The following is a 13,265-nucleotide window of genomic DNA, read 5'->3' as shown; positions in this document are numbered from 1 at the left end:
AGGATCATCCATTCCTTACGTTCCTCAGATTGACTTTGCCTTAACTAACCTTGCATCTTACCCGTCAGCCTTTCACCGTTCTCAAGATTCTTCCTCAAGATGAGAGCCTTAGTGGTTTTCATTTTAGAAGTTCAGATTTTATTATGTTGAGCAATTGTTGGCCGCGAATAGGTAATTAGCTAAATTCAATCACATTCTTTAACACATTTAAAACTTTAAACAAATACAAAGATAAAATGGTGGAATTCAGTTTTATTTCAGTTGCTTGACAAAATACCCATAAAATTCAAAACTTCTACCATTACAAAAATAGTTCTCTACAAAGGATATACTCCGTCCGCAGCGCCATAGCAAATATATTAGGACAGAGTAGTGTAACTCTGGCAGCCTTGCATGAAGAGAGCGGTACATGCGAGGCTACACAATCAGCAATTCAGTAACCCACAAAAGTGTCGTCGTTTCACCCGTTTGATAAATACATAAGTTAATCATTTAAATTAGCATTCCACAAATGTACATGTAATTTAATGGCTGATTCTGTATGAACACAACAACCCTTTTGTCTATTTACATCATTTCCAGTCCTCTCAGGCATCAATATTCCTAAAGGATCTGTTGTCAACAGTACTCCTGTGTTCATTCATGTTGGTCCCACAATATACACATAATACAATAAACAGAAGCACACATTTACAAAAGGCAAATCGTAGGATGCCACTACAAGTGCTGGATGTTCATTATCTTCTTGTCACATGGTGCACCTGGTTGTGAACGCTAGTTGAGCCTGGGAGGAAAGATAAAAAATATTAAAATAAATACATATAGAGAATACATACATATACGGAAGTCGAAAATGATAGCAAAACTATATTTAAAGCTGTAAAACGCTCTGTCATCCACCCACTCAATTGAAAAGAAAACCAACATTAGAAAAACACTTATGCAGCCTCAAAACTAAAACCATATGCAATATCATTGAGCTCTTTAATTGGTCAAGCTCATTCACACCACACACACCAGGATTGGAATACCCTACGATGGCAATCCTTGATACTTTTTTTTTTACCAAAGATGATCTAACAGACATCCTTCCATTGCTGAAAGCAACAACGTATGATGATGTACTTGCCTCATCTACTATCAAATCCTCCTGTCACACAGCTGTCTCTCCCACCCTCCTCCAGATGAGAACCTTACTAAAAGTGCTGAATACGAGACACACCTTCAAAAAAGCACAAATTGGAATCTGATGCTCATGCAAACTATCAGCCCATTACTTCCCTCCCTCTCCTAGGCAACATTATCACAAAGCAGTTTTACTGCAGCTCTAAAATAAATCTCCATTGCAAGCCTAAAAAATGGCTTATGCTTCTATGCAGTAACAAACTACCTGAAAGAGACTTCTAGTTGCAGATTCCTTACATTTTTCAGCAGTACCTCTGCGCACTGGCAGATGGCGTCTTACGGCTCCGTGATGACGTCGACTCCATTTGTGAGGTCAGTGTAGCCGTGTAAGTCCCCTCCGGGCCGGCGTCAATTTCTTCTTTCCCTCGCTGTAATGTGGATCCAGAGAAGTGTATCTCTGGCCGTATTTTGTCCGGCTGTGACGATTTTTCATCTGAAAGTGTGCCAGCTCTCTGTGCTTTGGGGTTTAAATTCTGTGGATCTTGTGCTCAACAGATGTCGGGTACAGATCCCAATTCTATTTGCATGTGGTGCTTGGGCGAGCACCACGACGCTGAAGAGTGTGACGCCCGACAAAGGCTGAAACTAAAGGAGCTGCGGGAGCAACAAATGAAGCTCCTGATAGCGGGGTTGTCGCAGAATTCCAGATGATGGGTGCACTGACTGTGTCCTAGCCAGCAGATTCATCCTCTGCTGCAGTTAGACCCTTGGACACAGTGACGATAGTGCACAGCCCTTCAGGGTTCACACCCGTGGCGCCGACTGACTCTGGAGCGACGCCGGTTGTTCCGCCAGAATATGATTAATGGCGCCGGTGGGGTCCGAACCGGGGTCGGTGCACAACCCTGCTGTGAGTCTTGAGGCATTGACATCCCCTCAACTCACTTTGTCGGCATCGCCGCTGTCCGACACCCTTCCACTTTCTCATTCCGAGGTCGATATGGCGCTCTGTCAACGTCGATCTACGTCGTTTATGGAGCCCATAATTCATGGTTCTGTGGGGGCTTCACAAGAACAGTTTGTGGAAAGAAATGAGGAAGGTGTATTTTTGGGCAACCAGTGCCAACAGATCCTTCTTTGATGGATAGCTGGATTTCTGTGTTAGGAAAAGCAAGCAGGTTAGAATCATCCCCGGCTTCTGGCCTTCTATCTCCTACTGGCCTTGCCTTGGGGACCAACTCTTCCCTGCCAGATATGTTAAAAAGGGTGGCTGATGTTTTACATTTGACTCTGTCTTTGGTCTAGAAATCATTGAGGTTCTTTATCCAGGTCAGTCAGGGATTGAGCCAGGGTTACCCTATTGTGAGACATTATATGATATTTTACTGGGGGCATGGGCTAGACAGGATACTAGGGCGCCTGTGGACCTTGCTATTGCCCACAAGCACCATCCTGCCCGACGATCCTGCTGGTCTTTTTCGTCAACTGACACAACTCAATTTTATGGTTCAGGCCGCTACAGCTTCCCAGGATGTGGATAATCTTCCTCATACACCGATTCATAATGATTCCCGAAAGCAAGACTCTTGTGGGAAATGTATGTTCTCTTCCATCATAGCGGCGTTACGTTCCATTAACACAACTTGTGTCCTTGGCCGTTTATCTCATGCCTTAGGGATTTGTTGCAACAGCTATTGCCATTGTTTCCGGAGGCCAATAGAGCAAACTGAGTCAACCGATTTCGGATAGACAACAGGCAGCTAGATTAATCACTAGGTGTAGAATGGACACCACTGATTCGATTGGTCGAGCCATGGTGTCTTCTGTGGCGTTATGCCAGCTAGCTTGGCTTCGTTCTACTGGATTTTCAGAGGCAGTCCAGTCAGTTTTAATTGACATGCCGCTTGATGGCGTTAATTTGTTTGGTGCCCATGCAGATGCTGCCTGCGTAGGTTTAGGGACAGTCTGGGTGGCTCAGACCCTTAGCCCTGTTCCCTTCTTTCAAATTGTGTTTTATTTTAGGGGAGATGATCGTGTACAGAAGGATCATCTTGGTTTGTAATTTGGCTCAAAACTGAATTATGATATGCTTTTTGCAGTGTAACATCACCAAATGTGCTCTTATTTTTTAGGGTATGTTTGCTATCGATGACAGGTTGTCCTTCTTTGAGACCCTACATGGGGTTTTTCCTATCCGTTGGTAGGTTTTTTGGTTATCTCTGCTAAGGAGATCCTCACTCGAGAAATTTGGTTCTAGGGTTTCTTCTCATGTGAAATTGATTACCTATGTTACCTGCTTGTAGAAACATTTGCAGTAGGCTTCTTGCCTTTTCCTTTCAGTAAGTGTGGGTGTCTGTTGGTACAGGACCTGACCTGTTATTTCACAGAAGAAACTGATGTCTGCACGCCGGAGGGGGCTTATATGGCTCCACTGATGTCACAACTGGAGTCCACGTCATCACGGAGCCATACGACACTGTCGCCCCAGCGCAGAGGTACTGCTAAAATATTTCCTGATCCAGTTTAATGCCTGGGAGGAATTCAAAAGTTAAGGAATCTGCGGCTAGACTTTGGGCCATATGTATGAAAATGTCCATTTGCGATTCTCAAATAGCGATTATTTGCGAATCGCTATTTGAGAATCGCAAAACGCTATGTATGTAGGATTTGCAATAAATTTTGCGAATCCTACATATTCCTCAATTGTGAATCGCAAATTGCAATTTGCAATTAAGGAATACCTCTCCATTCATTCCTATGGGCCTCTGAGGCCCATAGGAATGAATAGGAAGACATTCTCAATTTGCAAATTGAGAATGCAATTTCAAGGGTGCCAGGGTAAGAAAAGGACACCTTGTTGAACCGCTGAAATGAGCATGGGTGCAGATGTGACGCACATACATGTCCTAAGGGCATGTATGTGATTCACCTGGCTCTTCGGAAAATGCTAAAAAAGTGCATTTTTCAAAGAAATTGCAAATTACCACCAATTTGAAGTTGGTGGTAATTTGCGATTCCTTAAGTCCAAATTGCACTTTTTCTGTGCTTCTTACATTGCATTTAAGGAATCGCAATTTGCAATTCCTTAAATGCAATAGCAAAATAGTGAATCAGAAAATTTGCGATTCCTTATTTTGCGAGGGGTGTTTTGTGTCATACATTGGACACTGCTGATTTGGGATAGCAAACGCCGAAATTCGGCGAATTTCGGCGTTTGGGATCGCAAAATTCCCTTCATACATATGGCCCTATATCTCTACCAGATATTTCTTTACTGAAGGTAAGTAACTTTTCCTACACCTCTACAAAAATGTCAACGATGGCCTGGAACTACAGACAAGTGGCCTTTGTCCTCCTTGTCCTTACCATTGACAACAACAAGTATAAGCATCTCTAACACTATCCTCAGGCTACACTATGTCCTTACCTTAGTCAAATACAAGGTAACTCTAGGATGCCCCAATGCAATTTAATGTCTACATGGACTACTTGCGACCAGACTATCATACTATTGCCCATCATAAATCTGTGAATGACATGCAACTCAATATTAGTGTGCCCTCTGCAACTCGAATACACTAGCTAAAACATTGCCTATATACCATTCAACCTTTGTTTCCTATCACTCAAAAAAGGAATGCATGTTATTTATTTTTATTTATTTTATTTTCAGAGTTTTATATAGCGCGAACAAGATCTTTGCAGATATCAGAGCGCTTTACATAGAAGAGCACATGAGGGAACACAGTCAAATAGGTAGGTCGATAGTTCACAGAGTACAGAAGGGAACATGAGGGAACAAAGTCAAATACGTAAATCAGTAGATCATACAATACAAATAATACAATTGGGTGGCTGCAAAGCAGTCAAGTGGGTGATAAGACAGCTCGTACAAAAAGATAAGTGGTCAAGCAAGTAATAAAGATCATCGCAGGGTGTTGATAGGGTTCGAGATAGTAGTACAGGTGAATTTAGCCATGAGGATAGCTTTTACTTCTTTTTTGAAGAGTGTAGTGGAAGAGAGAAGCCTGGTTTCGGGAGGGAGTGAGTTCCAAATCCTAGGCGCCATTCCTGAGAAAGAGCGCTTGTATGTTTTCTCCTTCCGGAATCTTCGAGGTTTCAACAGAAGATTGTTTGCGCCTCTCGTGTTTCTGGTTCCCCCAGAGATTGTCAATTTCTGAGCAAGGTAGCCGGGTGAGTTTAGGTGTACAGCCTTGTGTGTCATGCAGGCTATTTTCAAATGTATTCTGGCTTCAAACGGCAACCAATTCAAGGATTTCAAGTCAGGGGTGATGTGGGAGTGCTTTTTTGACCCCGTGATAAGTCTCGCTGCAGCATTTAGAGATGCTTTTAGTGGTGCAGTTGTAGTTAGTGGGAGTCCGCAGAGGGAGGTGATGCCGTATTCAATTCGTGGGATGACTAGTGTTTGCACCGCTGTTTGGAAGTCTTTGGCTGGGAGGTAGGGTTTAAGTTTCCTCAAAGTATTGATCTGGAAGTTCGCTCCCTTAGTAGCTTTGCTGACATGTTGCTGCATGTTGAGATTGGTGTCGAGTGTTATGCCTAAAGATTTTGCTGATTCCACGATGGTGGGTTGGACATTGAGTGCGGTTAGGAGTTTAAGCCAATGTTGAGTGGTGGTTATCTTCGATGGAGGTGCGATCAGAAGGAACTCTGTTTTCAGGGCATTGAGTTTGAGGTGATTGTCGGCAAGCCAGGATTGGGTGCATCTGATCGTTGAGTTCAGGAGCAGGATGTCATTGGGAGATTGCAGTTTGAGGTAGAGTTGGGTGTCATCGGCATACATGTGAAAGTGTACATTGGATTCTTGTAGCAGAGTGGTGAGCGGTTCCATGACTAGGTTGAACAAGGTTGGGGATAGAGAAGATCCTTGGGGGACGCCTAGCGTTACAGGTACTGGCGTGGACATCAGGTTGTTGCTCTTGAATTTCTGCGTCCTGTTGCGGAGAAAGGAAGTGAACCATTTGAGGACAGTTCCAGATAAGCCCATTCTTTTGTTTAGTAGTTCTGTTAGATTCTCATGTTTAACGGTGTCGAATGCGGAGGAGAGATCGAGAAGGATGAGGAGGCAGGTATCATTTTGGTCTAGCATTTGAAGTGCGTCGTCAATTATGTGAGTCATAGCCGTTTCTGTGCTGTGTCCTGCTCGGAAACCTGATTGGTGAGGGTTGAGGAGATCGAATTGTTCAATGTGTTTAGTCAATTGTAGTTGTGCACATTTTTCCAGCAGTTTGGCGAGAGTGGGGATATTGGTGATGGGACGGTAGTTGTTGAGATCCGCGGGGTCGGCTGTTGGTTTCTTTAGTAGAGGTGTGACCTGACCAACTTTGAGGGAGTCAGGTATGCTTCCTTGTTGGAGAGAGCTGTTGATGATTTTAGTCCAGAGAGGGAGAATCAGTGGGGTAAAGTCTTTTACTGCGAAGGCAGGGAGGGGGTCCGTGAGGTGATTGGAAGGTTTCAGGGTGCTAAGTAATTTGCCAATTTCTTCTTCCGAATATGTGTCAAAGGTTGACCATGTCGCATTGTTTTTTGGTTCAACGGGTGCTGGGCATTTGGGTTTGGAGTAGAGGCTTGCGTCAGTGAGGAGATCGCTTTTTATTTTGTCGGTTTTTTGGGTAAAGAAGGCAGCGAAGTCTTCACATGAGGGTACCACACTCCCAGTGTTGAGTGGTTGTGGTGGCTCTTTGGATTGTGATTTGATTAGCTCAAACAGTTTTCTCGGGCGGTTCTTTGCTTGGTTAAGTTGGAGGCGGAAGAAGTCCGATTTTGAGCGTTTTATTTTCCTGAAGTAGGCGTTTCTCTTCTTCTTCAACTCTTTTAGGTGCACTGCAGAGGGGGCTGATCTCCAGGCCCGTTCTGCCATTCGCATGTCTCTTCTATCTTCGTTGAGACTCCCGTCGTACCATGGTTTGGAGATTTTAGTGGCGACTCTTTTTAGTTGCATAGGTGCAGCCTCATTGATTATCGAAGTCATAGTGTTGAGATAGTGGTCAGTCAAGGTTTGGACGTCCGAGGCGCCTGCAGGAGGGAGTAGGAGATTGCAGCTGTTAGGGGGCAGAGAGCCAGGGTTGAGCTTTTTCGTGTTTCTTTTCCAGACCTTGGGCTTGGAGAGCTGCACCGGGTTGACTTTGATTTTTTCGTTGATAAAGAATGTGATAATGTGGTGATCCGACCAGTCACAAGGTTGGATGGATTCAAGTTGGATAGATTGCTCCTTGGAGATGATCAGGTCGATGATGGAGCCTTTCTCATGGGTCGGACTGTTGCATATTTGGGTGAGGTTCAGGGCATCGAGGAAATTTTTTAGACTGTTTACCACTGCGTCGCTGCTGTCATTCCAGTGGAGGTTGAAGTCACCAAGGTATATTTGGGTGAGCTGGCGACCGGAATTGGTTGAGATCATATCCATGATTTGTTGGGAGAAGGTGAGGTTGTCCCTGGGTGGGTGGTATATGCTGTGCAGAGTGCATATCGGTTTGCCCTCACTGATGATGTTGAGGCAGATGTATTCACAGGATGTTGGGGATGGCAAGGATGTGGAATTGACTTTCTGAACAGAGAGGTTGTTTTTGTATATGCATGCGATTCCGCCACCTATTTGGCCTGTTCTGTCGTGCCTAATAATGTGGAAGTTGGGAGGAACCAGAATGTCCATTATGGGTGTCGAGGATTCAGTTAGCCACGTTTCAGTCAAGATGATTAGGTCTAGGTCCTGCGATAAGAGGAGTTCAGCAATGGCTGCTGAGTGTTTCGTCGCCGATCTGCAGTTGAGAAGCGCGCATTTGATGCGGGGTGTGTAGAGGGTGTTAGATTGTTCTAGCGAGAGAGGGACTTCTCTAAGGTTAGTGGGGATGGAGGCTCTGCTGTTTGATGTGGGTGGTCTAAGGGGATTTGGGTGTATCGTGGGAATGTTGCGGTGTGGGGTGCTTGTGTGAGTTTGGGGGGCTGGTTCATAGGAGCGGAGAAGGGTGAGTGTGTCGAGGTCAGAAGAAGAGTTGTGGGTGCGGCGAGGGCGATTGTTGCGATTAAGAGCTGGGATTGATGTCAGCTTGGGGCATAGCTGAGTGCGAGAGTTGGCCTGAGAGGTGGGGGACACATTTGGCGGGGAGGTGTGGACGTGTGAGGCGTTGCAGGGGCGATGCTGAGGACTACGGGAATTGCTGCGCCTATGAGCAGGGTTTGAAGCCTGGTGTGGGGCGTGGTGAGGGTGGGGGACCGCCGGGGGGGAAGGAGGTAGGCTGGGATGGGGGGTGGAGGTGGCTGGGTGGTGTGTAGGACATGTGGAGAGTCGTTCTTTGATGTCCTGGATGTCTTCTTTGATCTGAGTGAGGGTGGCCATGATGAGTTCCATCGTAAGGTAGGTGGTGGGGGTGAGGGTGGCAGTCAGGGGTGATTGGCTGGCCAGGGAGCTCGTGTGCAGGCGAGGGGGAGGGCTGGTGTTCAGGCAGGTCTGCGTTGTGTTGGAGCGTGGGATAGGGTTAGGGAGGTGAGAGGTTCTGGACTGTTGGGGAGTGGATGGGATAGGGAGGAAATTGATGTTATGGGCGGGGGCATTGGTGGTAGGCGTGGGGGACAGCGTGTAGGCTGGGAGACTGGTAGCTGTGTTGGAAGGAGGATAGTAGGGGCTGAGAGTAGGAGGGGGAGTGTGAGTGGAGATGATCCTGTTAATGGGAAGGGGCGTTAAATTAAGAGAGGGAGTACGTTCTGCGCAGTAGATTGGTGGGTAGTGAGGACTGAGAATGGGGGGGGATAAAAGGGGGGAATTGTCAGAATGCGTGTGATTCTGGTGCTGGAATAAGTTGGGAGTGTTAAGTGTGGGGATTGTGCTGTCCGCGCCGAGCGAGGTGTTAATGCCCGCTGTAGGTGTGGAAGGTGTGTTGAGGGTATGTGTGGAGGTCCGGACGTTGGTGGAACGGGCGGCGTATGAGGGGGAGCGATCTATGTCTGAGATGGGGTGCTGAGTTGGGTTAGTGTGGTTGTGGGTGGGGGATGGGAGGTCAGGGGTGGTAGGTGTGTCCCTGATTGAGAAGTATGCAGCTGAGAGGTCATGGTTGGTGGAATTGGGGTAGATATGCGTGTTTGTCCGTGACTTGGAGAGGTGTTCTTTGAAGGTGGGGAACATGTTGTCTAGCAGTTCCAGGTTCTTGTCTGTGGATTGTAATAGGACAATCCCGGTATTGTAAATAGTGATGGTGGCTCTGCCTGGAAAGACCCGGGACGGGGAGATGGAGAGAGTTTGGCTGTGTGCGGATTTTCTAGTCGAGGAGACGGTGAGTAGGGTGAAGAACGCTTTTCTCCATTGAGCTCTGCGTGTGGTGTGGAAGATGATATCGGTGTGCAGGGATCCATTAACCGGTGAGAAGTAGGTGTCAGCGAAGGGCTTTTCCGAGTGTGACCTAAGGAAGTTGTGTTTAAAGCGTTTGGCGGCTTTTTTGGTGAGTGATGGTGGATAAATGATTTTGTATGTATGTTTGCCGATGGGGTCCATGATGCGTTGCAGGATTAGGTGGGTATGGGAGGATGCAGTAGTGGACTATAATAGTACCAAAGTGCAGAAAGACAAGCTTGCAGAAACGGGCGCAAACAGTTGGAAACACAATGATAAGTCACAGTAAGCAAGATGTTATAAAAAGTGACACTAGTACTCAGCCAGCCTTTCCCGGCTATGAGAGTGAGCAGTAGGGCAAATACATACGGTAATTAGTAAGGTACAAGGTGTAATAATAGGCATAATACTGATAAAATATAAGGGTGGGGTACAATGGGTGAGTGCACTATACTATAGTTGATAATATTGATATTGGAGAGGATCCAGATACACAATTTACAAAACTCTAAATTCAAAAATCGAGGGTGACACTGATTGTCGGTTCAACTAGTGTGAGGTAGAGATCTGTGCATTTACCAATGTTCAGAATACAAGTGAAAGTGGTACTCGTGAGGGCTCCAAGATACGAGGTAATAGTCTGTGCGTGCAGGTGTTCAAAACACCGATATAGGTGTGGTACTGCAATGATGTGTAAACACTCTTGCCTAAGTAAGGTAGTAATCTGAGTAATACAGATGTTTAGAGTAGAGCTAGAGCGTACTAATGCAGTGTTGGCAAACGCACTTTCCTGTATGAGGTAGCAATCTGTGTAGTACATACATTCAGATAAGGCTAAAATGGCAATATTGCACCAATATAATAATAGGTAGGCATTCTTTCATATATGAGGTAGTAATCAGGTCTAAACAAGTAATAAAACTATAGTGAGAGTATAATAATATATAGGCATAGGCCGGCATTCTGTTATACTAGTCTACAATACTATAATCCCATAGAGGCTGGAGACTAGACTAAGATGGCCGCCAAATAGTTCAGATCAGGCAAGTAGTCCTTTGTTTGTTGCTAAGCAGGCTGGGAGTAAGAGAGAATAGTCCTCTTTTTGCTGCTATGCTCTGAGCACCGGGGAAGAGATTCCACTTCCTGTTCAAGCAACCAGAGCTCAAGTCTGGCTGGGAGTCTTATCTCTATGTGGGGGAGTTGAGCTGAAGGGGCGCGTGGAAGATAGAAGGTATGGGGGATTTATTGTTACAGTTTTATGGCCCCCGCCATTTTGTACAGAGGAATAGAGTTTTTCAGTGAGTTAGGCTTTTCAAAAAGAGAGTCGGTGGGAGGGAAAAGTAAATACCTGAGTTTTGTGATTCAATCCCTCTTACCAGCAGAGTTAGACAGAAGCATTAAAGAAATCCATGGTTGACTTCCTACCCCTTCGTGGGTGTATGTGACTGGTCCTAGTTTGCTCCTTATGATTGTGAGCTGTGTTAGCTCTCACGGCTCCGCTTCGTGATCTAGTGACCCCCGTCGTGTGTGCCATCAACGTCCCTCCCTGCTCTCCCGACCGCTCGTGCTCCTCTGCTGCGGTGTGAGAGGGGGGGGGGAGGGGGGGGGGGGGGGGTCGCCGTGACCCGGTGCTGCCTTTTCTGCCGTCGGGGCCGTGTCCGGTGCTTCTCCTGCCTTCGCCCTGGTGTCCGCTGCCCCGCTCTCATTCCTCTACTGTGGCGGTGGTGCAAGGGGTGAGGGGGCTCCGTTGTCTTGATCCGATGTTGTTGATGTTGTTGCCTCAGCCCCTTCGGTCCTGGGGTGTCCTCTGAGGTGTATCCTTGGTTCCCGAACCCCGCTTCAGTTCAGTTCGGGGGTGGGAGGAGACACTCCGGTGTGTGTTCTGTTCCTGGCTGCGTCCTGGGGTCCGATGCTCCGCTTTGTTCCTGGTGCCCTCTGCCCCGGTGTGATTCCTCTGCTGCGGCGGTGTTGCAGAGGGGGTGGGGGGGGCTCCGTTGTCGGCTGGCTCCTCGCTGCTCTCGGTGATCTCTTGTCGATGCCGGTGCAAGTGCACCGACCGGCGTCCTCAGCAGCAGGCAGGGGGATGTTCCGAGGTTGTTGTTGTTGCCCTCTTCGGTCCTGGGGTGTCCGCTGAGGTGTCTCCCTGGCTCCCGATCTCCGTGTCTGCCTTCCGTTCGGAGGAGGGAGGGGACACTCCGGTGTGCGCGTTCTGTTCTGTCCCCGGCTGTGGAGGAAATCGGGTGTCTCTTGCGACCGACCCGAGCCTCACTCCGCCTTGTTGTTGTTCCGCTATCCCAGCGCGTTCCTCCACGGACGTTGTGAAGCTGGCGGGTCGCAGCGGTGTCCAGAACAAGATTCCTGTTCCTGGGGAGGTCGATGGCTGCTGCTAACAGGGATATACCCACTTAAGGGATCCCAAGCACGGGGAGCTCCTTCGAGGAGCTCCTACCAGGCGGCCATCTTGGTCTCGGTCATTATGTATATGTGTAGATTGTGAGTTTGAGTAACAAAATGCAATTAGATAACTTTATCCTTTCGTATCTGCCAATGCTAAACCACTTGGTTTCATTATTTCTTACAGGGAAGATCTAGAACACAGGGACCTTGAATCTTAATGTTTCTCACACACAACTGTCCCTGGTTCATAATGCTTACATATATATTTCAACAAAGCTGCACATACCACGAGTAATGCTTGTGTATCCATCACTCTAGTATCATTAGGTCACTCTTAATGAAATGTCCTATCCCTGTCATCAACACCATAACTGTTTCACTTTAAGCCCCCGGTCTTGGAGACCTAGAGTTAAAGGGACCGACTACACTAAACTGCGAAACTCTGTTGTATGCCTTAATGTAAATGTTGTCATGGTCATCAACTGCGTATAAACATGATCTTACCAGTTTCATATATACATTTCACAGGCAAAAGTAATAAAATACTACATTTTGAACATGTAACAAAGAAATCACACTAAATGTCACCATTTTAAGCATGAATGTGGTGAATGCCTCGATTTATCGATTTATAGAACAAACCTTCATTCAGGTCCCTCATATATACACTTTCACTTATGCAATCACAGCAAAGTTTTCATTCAACTTTTGGTAACTGATTTCCCAAGTATTTTATTTCAGGAGGCACAGAACTCATTAGACTAAAAATCAAAAGAAAGTACCAGAATGTACACTTCCAAGCCGCCGCTGCAGTGACTCCAGCCGATTTATGTAGTCTGTAAGCGCTCTATCAGGATCATAATTCTGCAGATGGGAACATGGGCCTTGCTCCACTGGACCACCATGGTACCTGAGGTTATCAAAAGGAAAACACAATCATTAAACGCGGATGTAAAAAGGAGTCCTATGCTTGATCCAGTAGTTAGAGTAACAAGTTGTCTATGCATTTCACTAAACAAGTACCAGCAAAGCTTTTTTTGCAATAATCATCTAGTGACAGCTACTTTAGTCGTGCATAGGATTAAAATCACCGTGCTGTGAATTGTGTTTTTAATCATCTGTAGGCTTTACTCTTAAGTAAACAAGCACATTTAAGTGACATTTAATATGATTAATTTTTTAACTATCATTGCTGTTTTGTGTTTAATGGTTTTAATTAACTGAACTAAAGATTTATGACTGACTGAAATGTATATTTGTTTTGAGTTCCATTTCTTGCTGCTCTTGGAGTGACATTAAAATGATTACTGAATCACAGTACCAATGAAAAGTCAAGCAAAATCCATTTACTAGGCTGTCCGTTTATGAATCTAGGGAGAGATTTTCACTGATTACTATT

General features: G+C 46.1%; 1 protein-coding gene across 3 annotated transcripts in view; it reads right to left on the bottom strand.

Moving 5' to 3' along the window:
• Window positions 1-232: 232 nt before the first annotated feature.
• The window catches only part of AKAP9 (A-kinase anchoring protein 9), a 1,796,561-nt gene continuing 1,783,528 nt past the window's right edge, over window positions 233-13,265 (bottom strand). For all 3 annotated transcript variants that reach the window (XM_086941844.1, XM_086941845.1, XM_086941846.1), the window contains 2 exons: window positions 12,649-12,776; window positions 233-784 (listed from right to left, as the gene is read on the bottom strand). In XM_086941844.1, coding sequence (XP_086797970.1) covers window positions 738-784; window positions 12,649-12,776 — 175 coding nt within the window. In that variant the 3' untranslated portion in view covers window positions 233-737. The remainder of the gene's footprint in view (window positions 785-12,648; window positions 12,777-13,265) is intronic.

This window comes from Lissotriton vulgaris, chromosome 10 (genome assembly GCF_964263255.1).
Source record: "Lissotriton vulgaris chromosome 10, aLisVul1.2, whole genome shotgun sequence".
In the NCBI taxonomy this organism is placed as follows: Eukaryota; Metazoa; Chordata; class Amphibia; order Caudata; family Salamandridae; genus Lissotriton; species Lissotriton vulgaris.
This window is presented reverse-complemented; position numbering and strand designations above follow the sequence as displayed.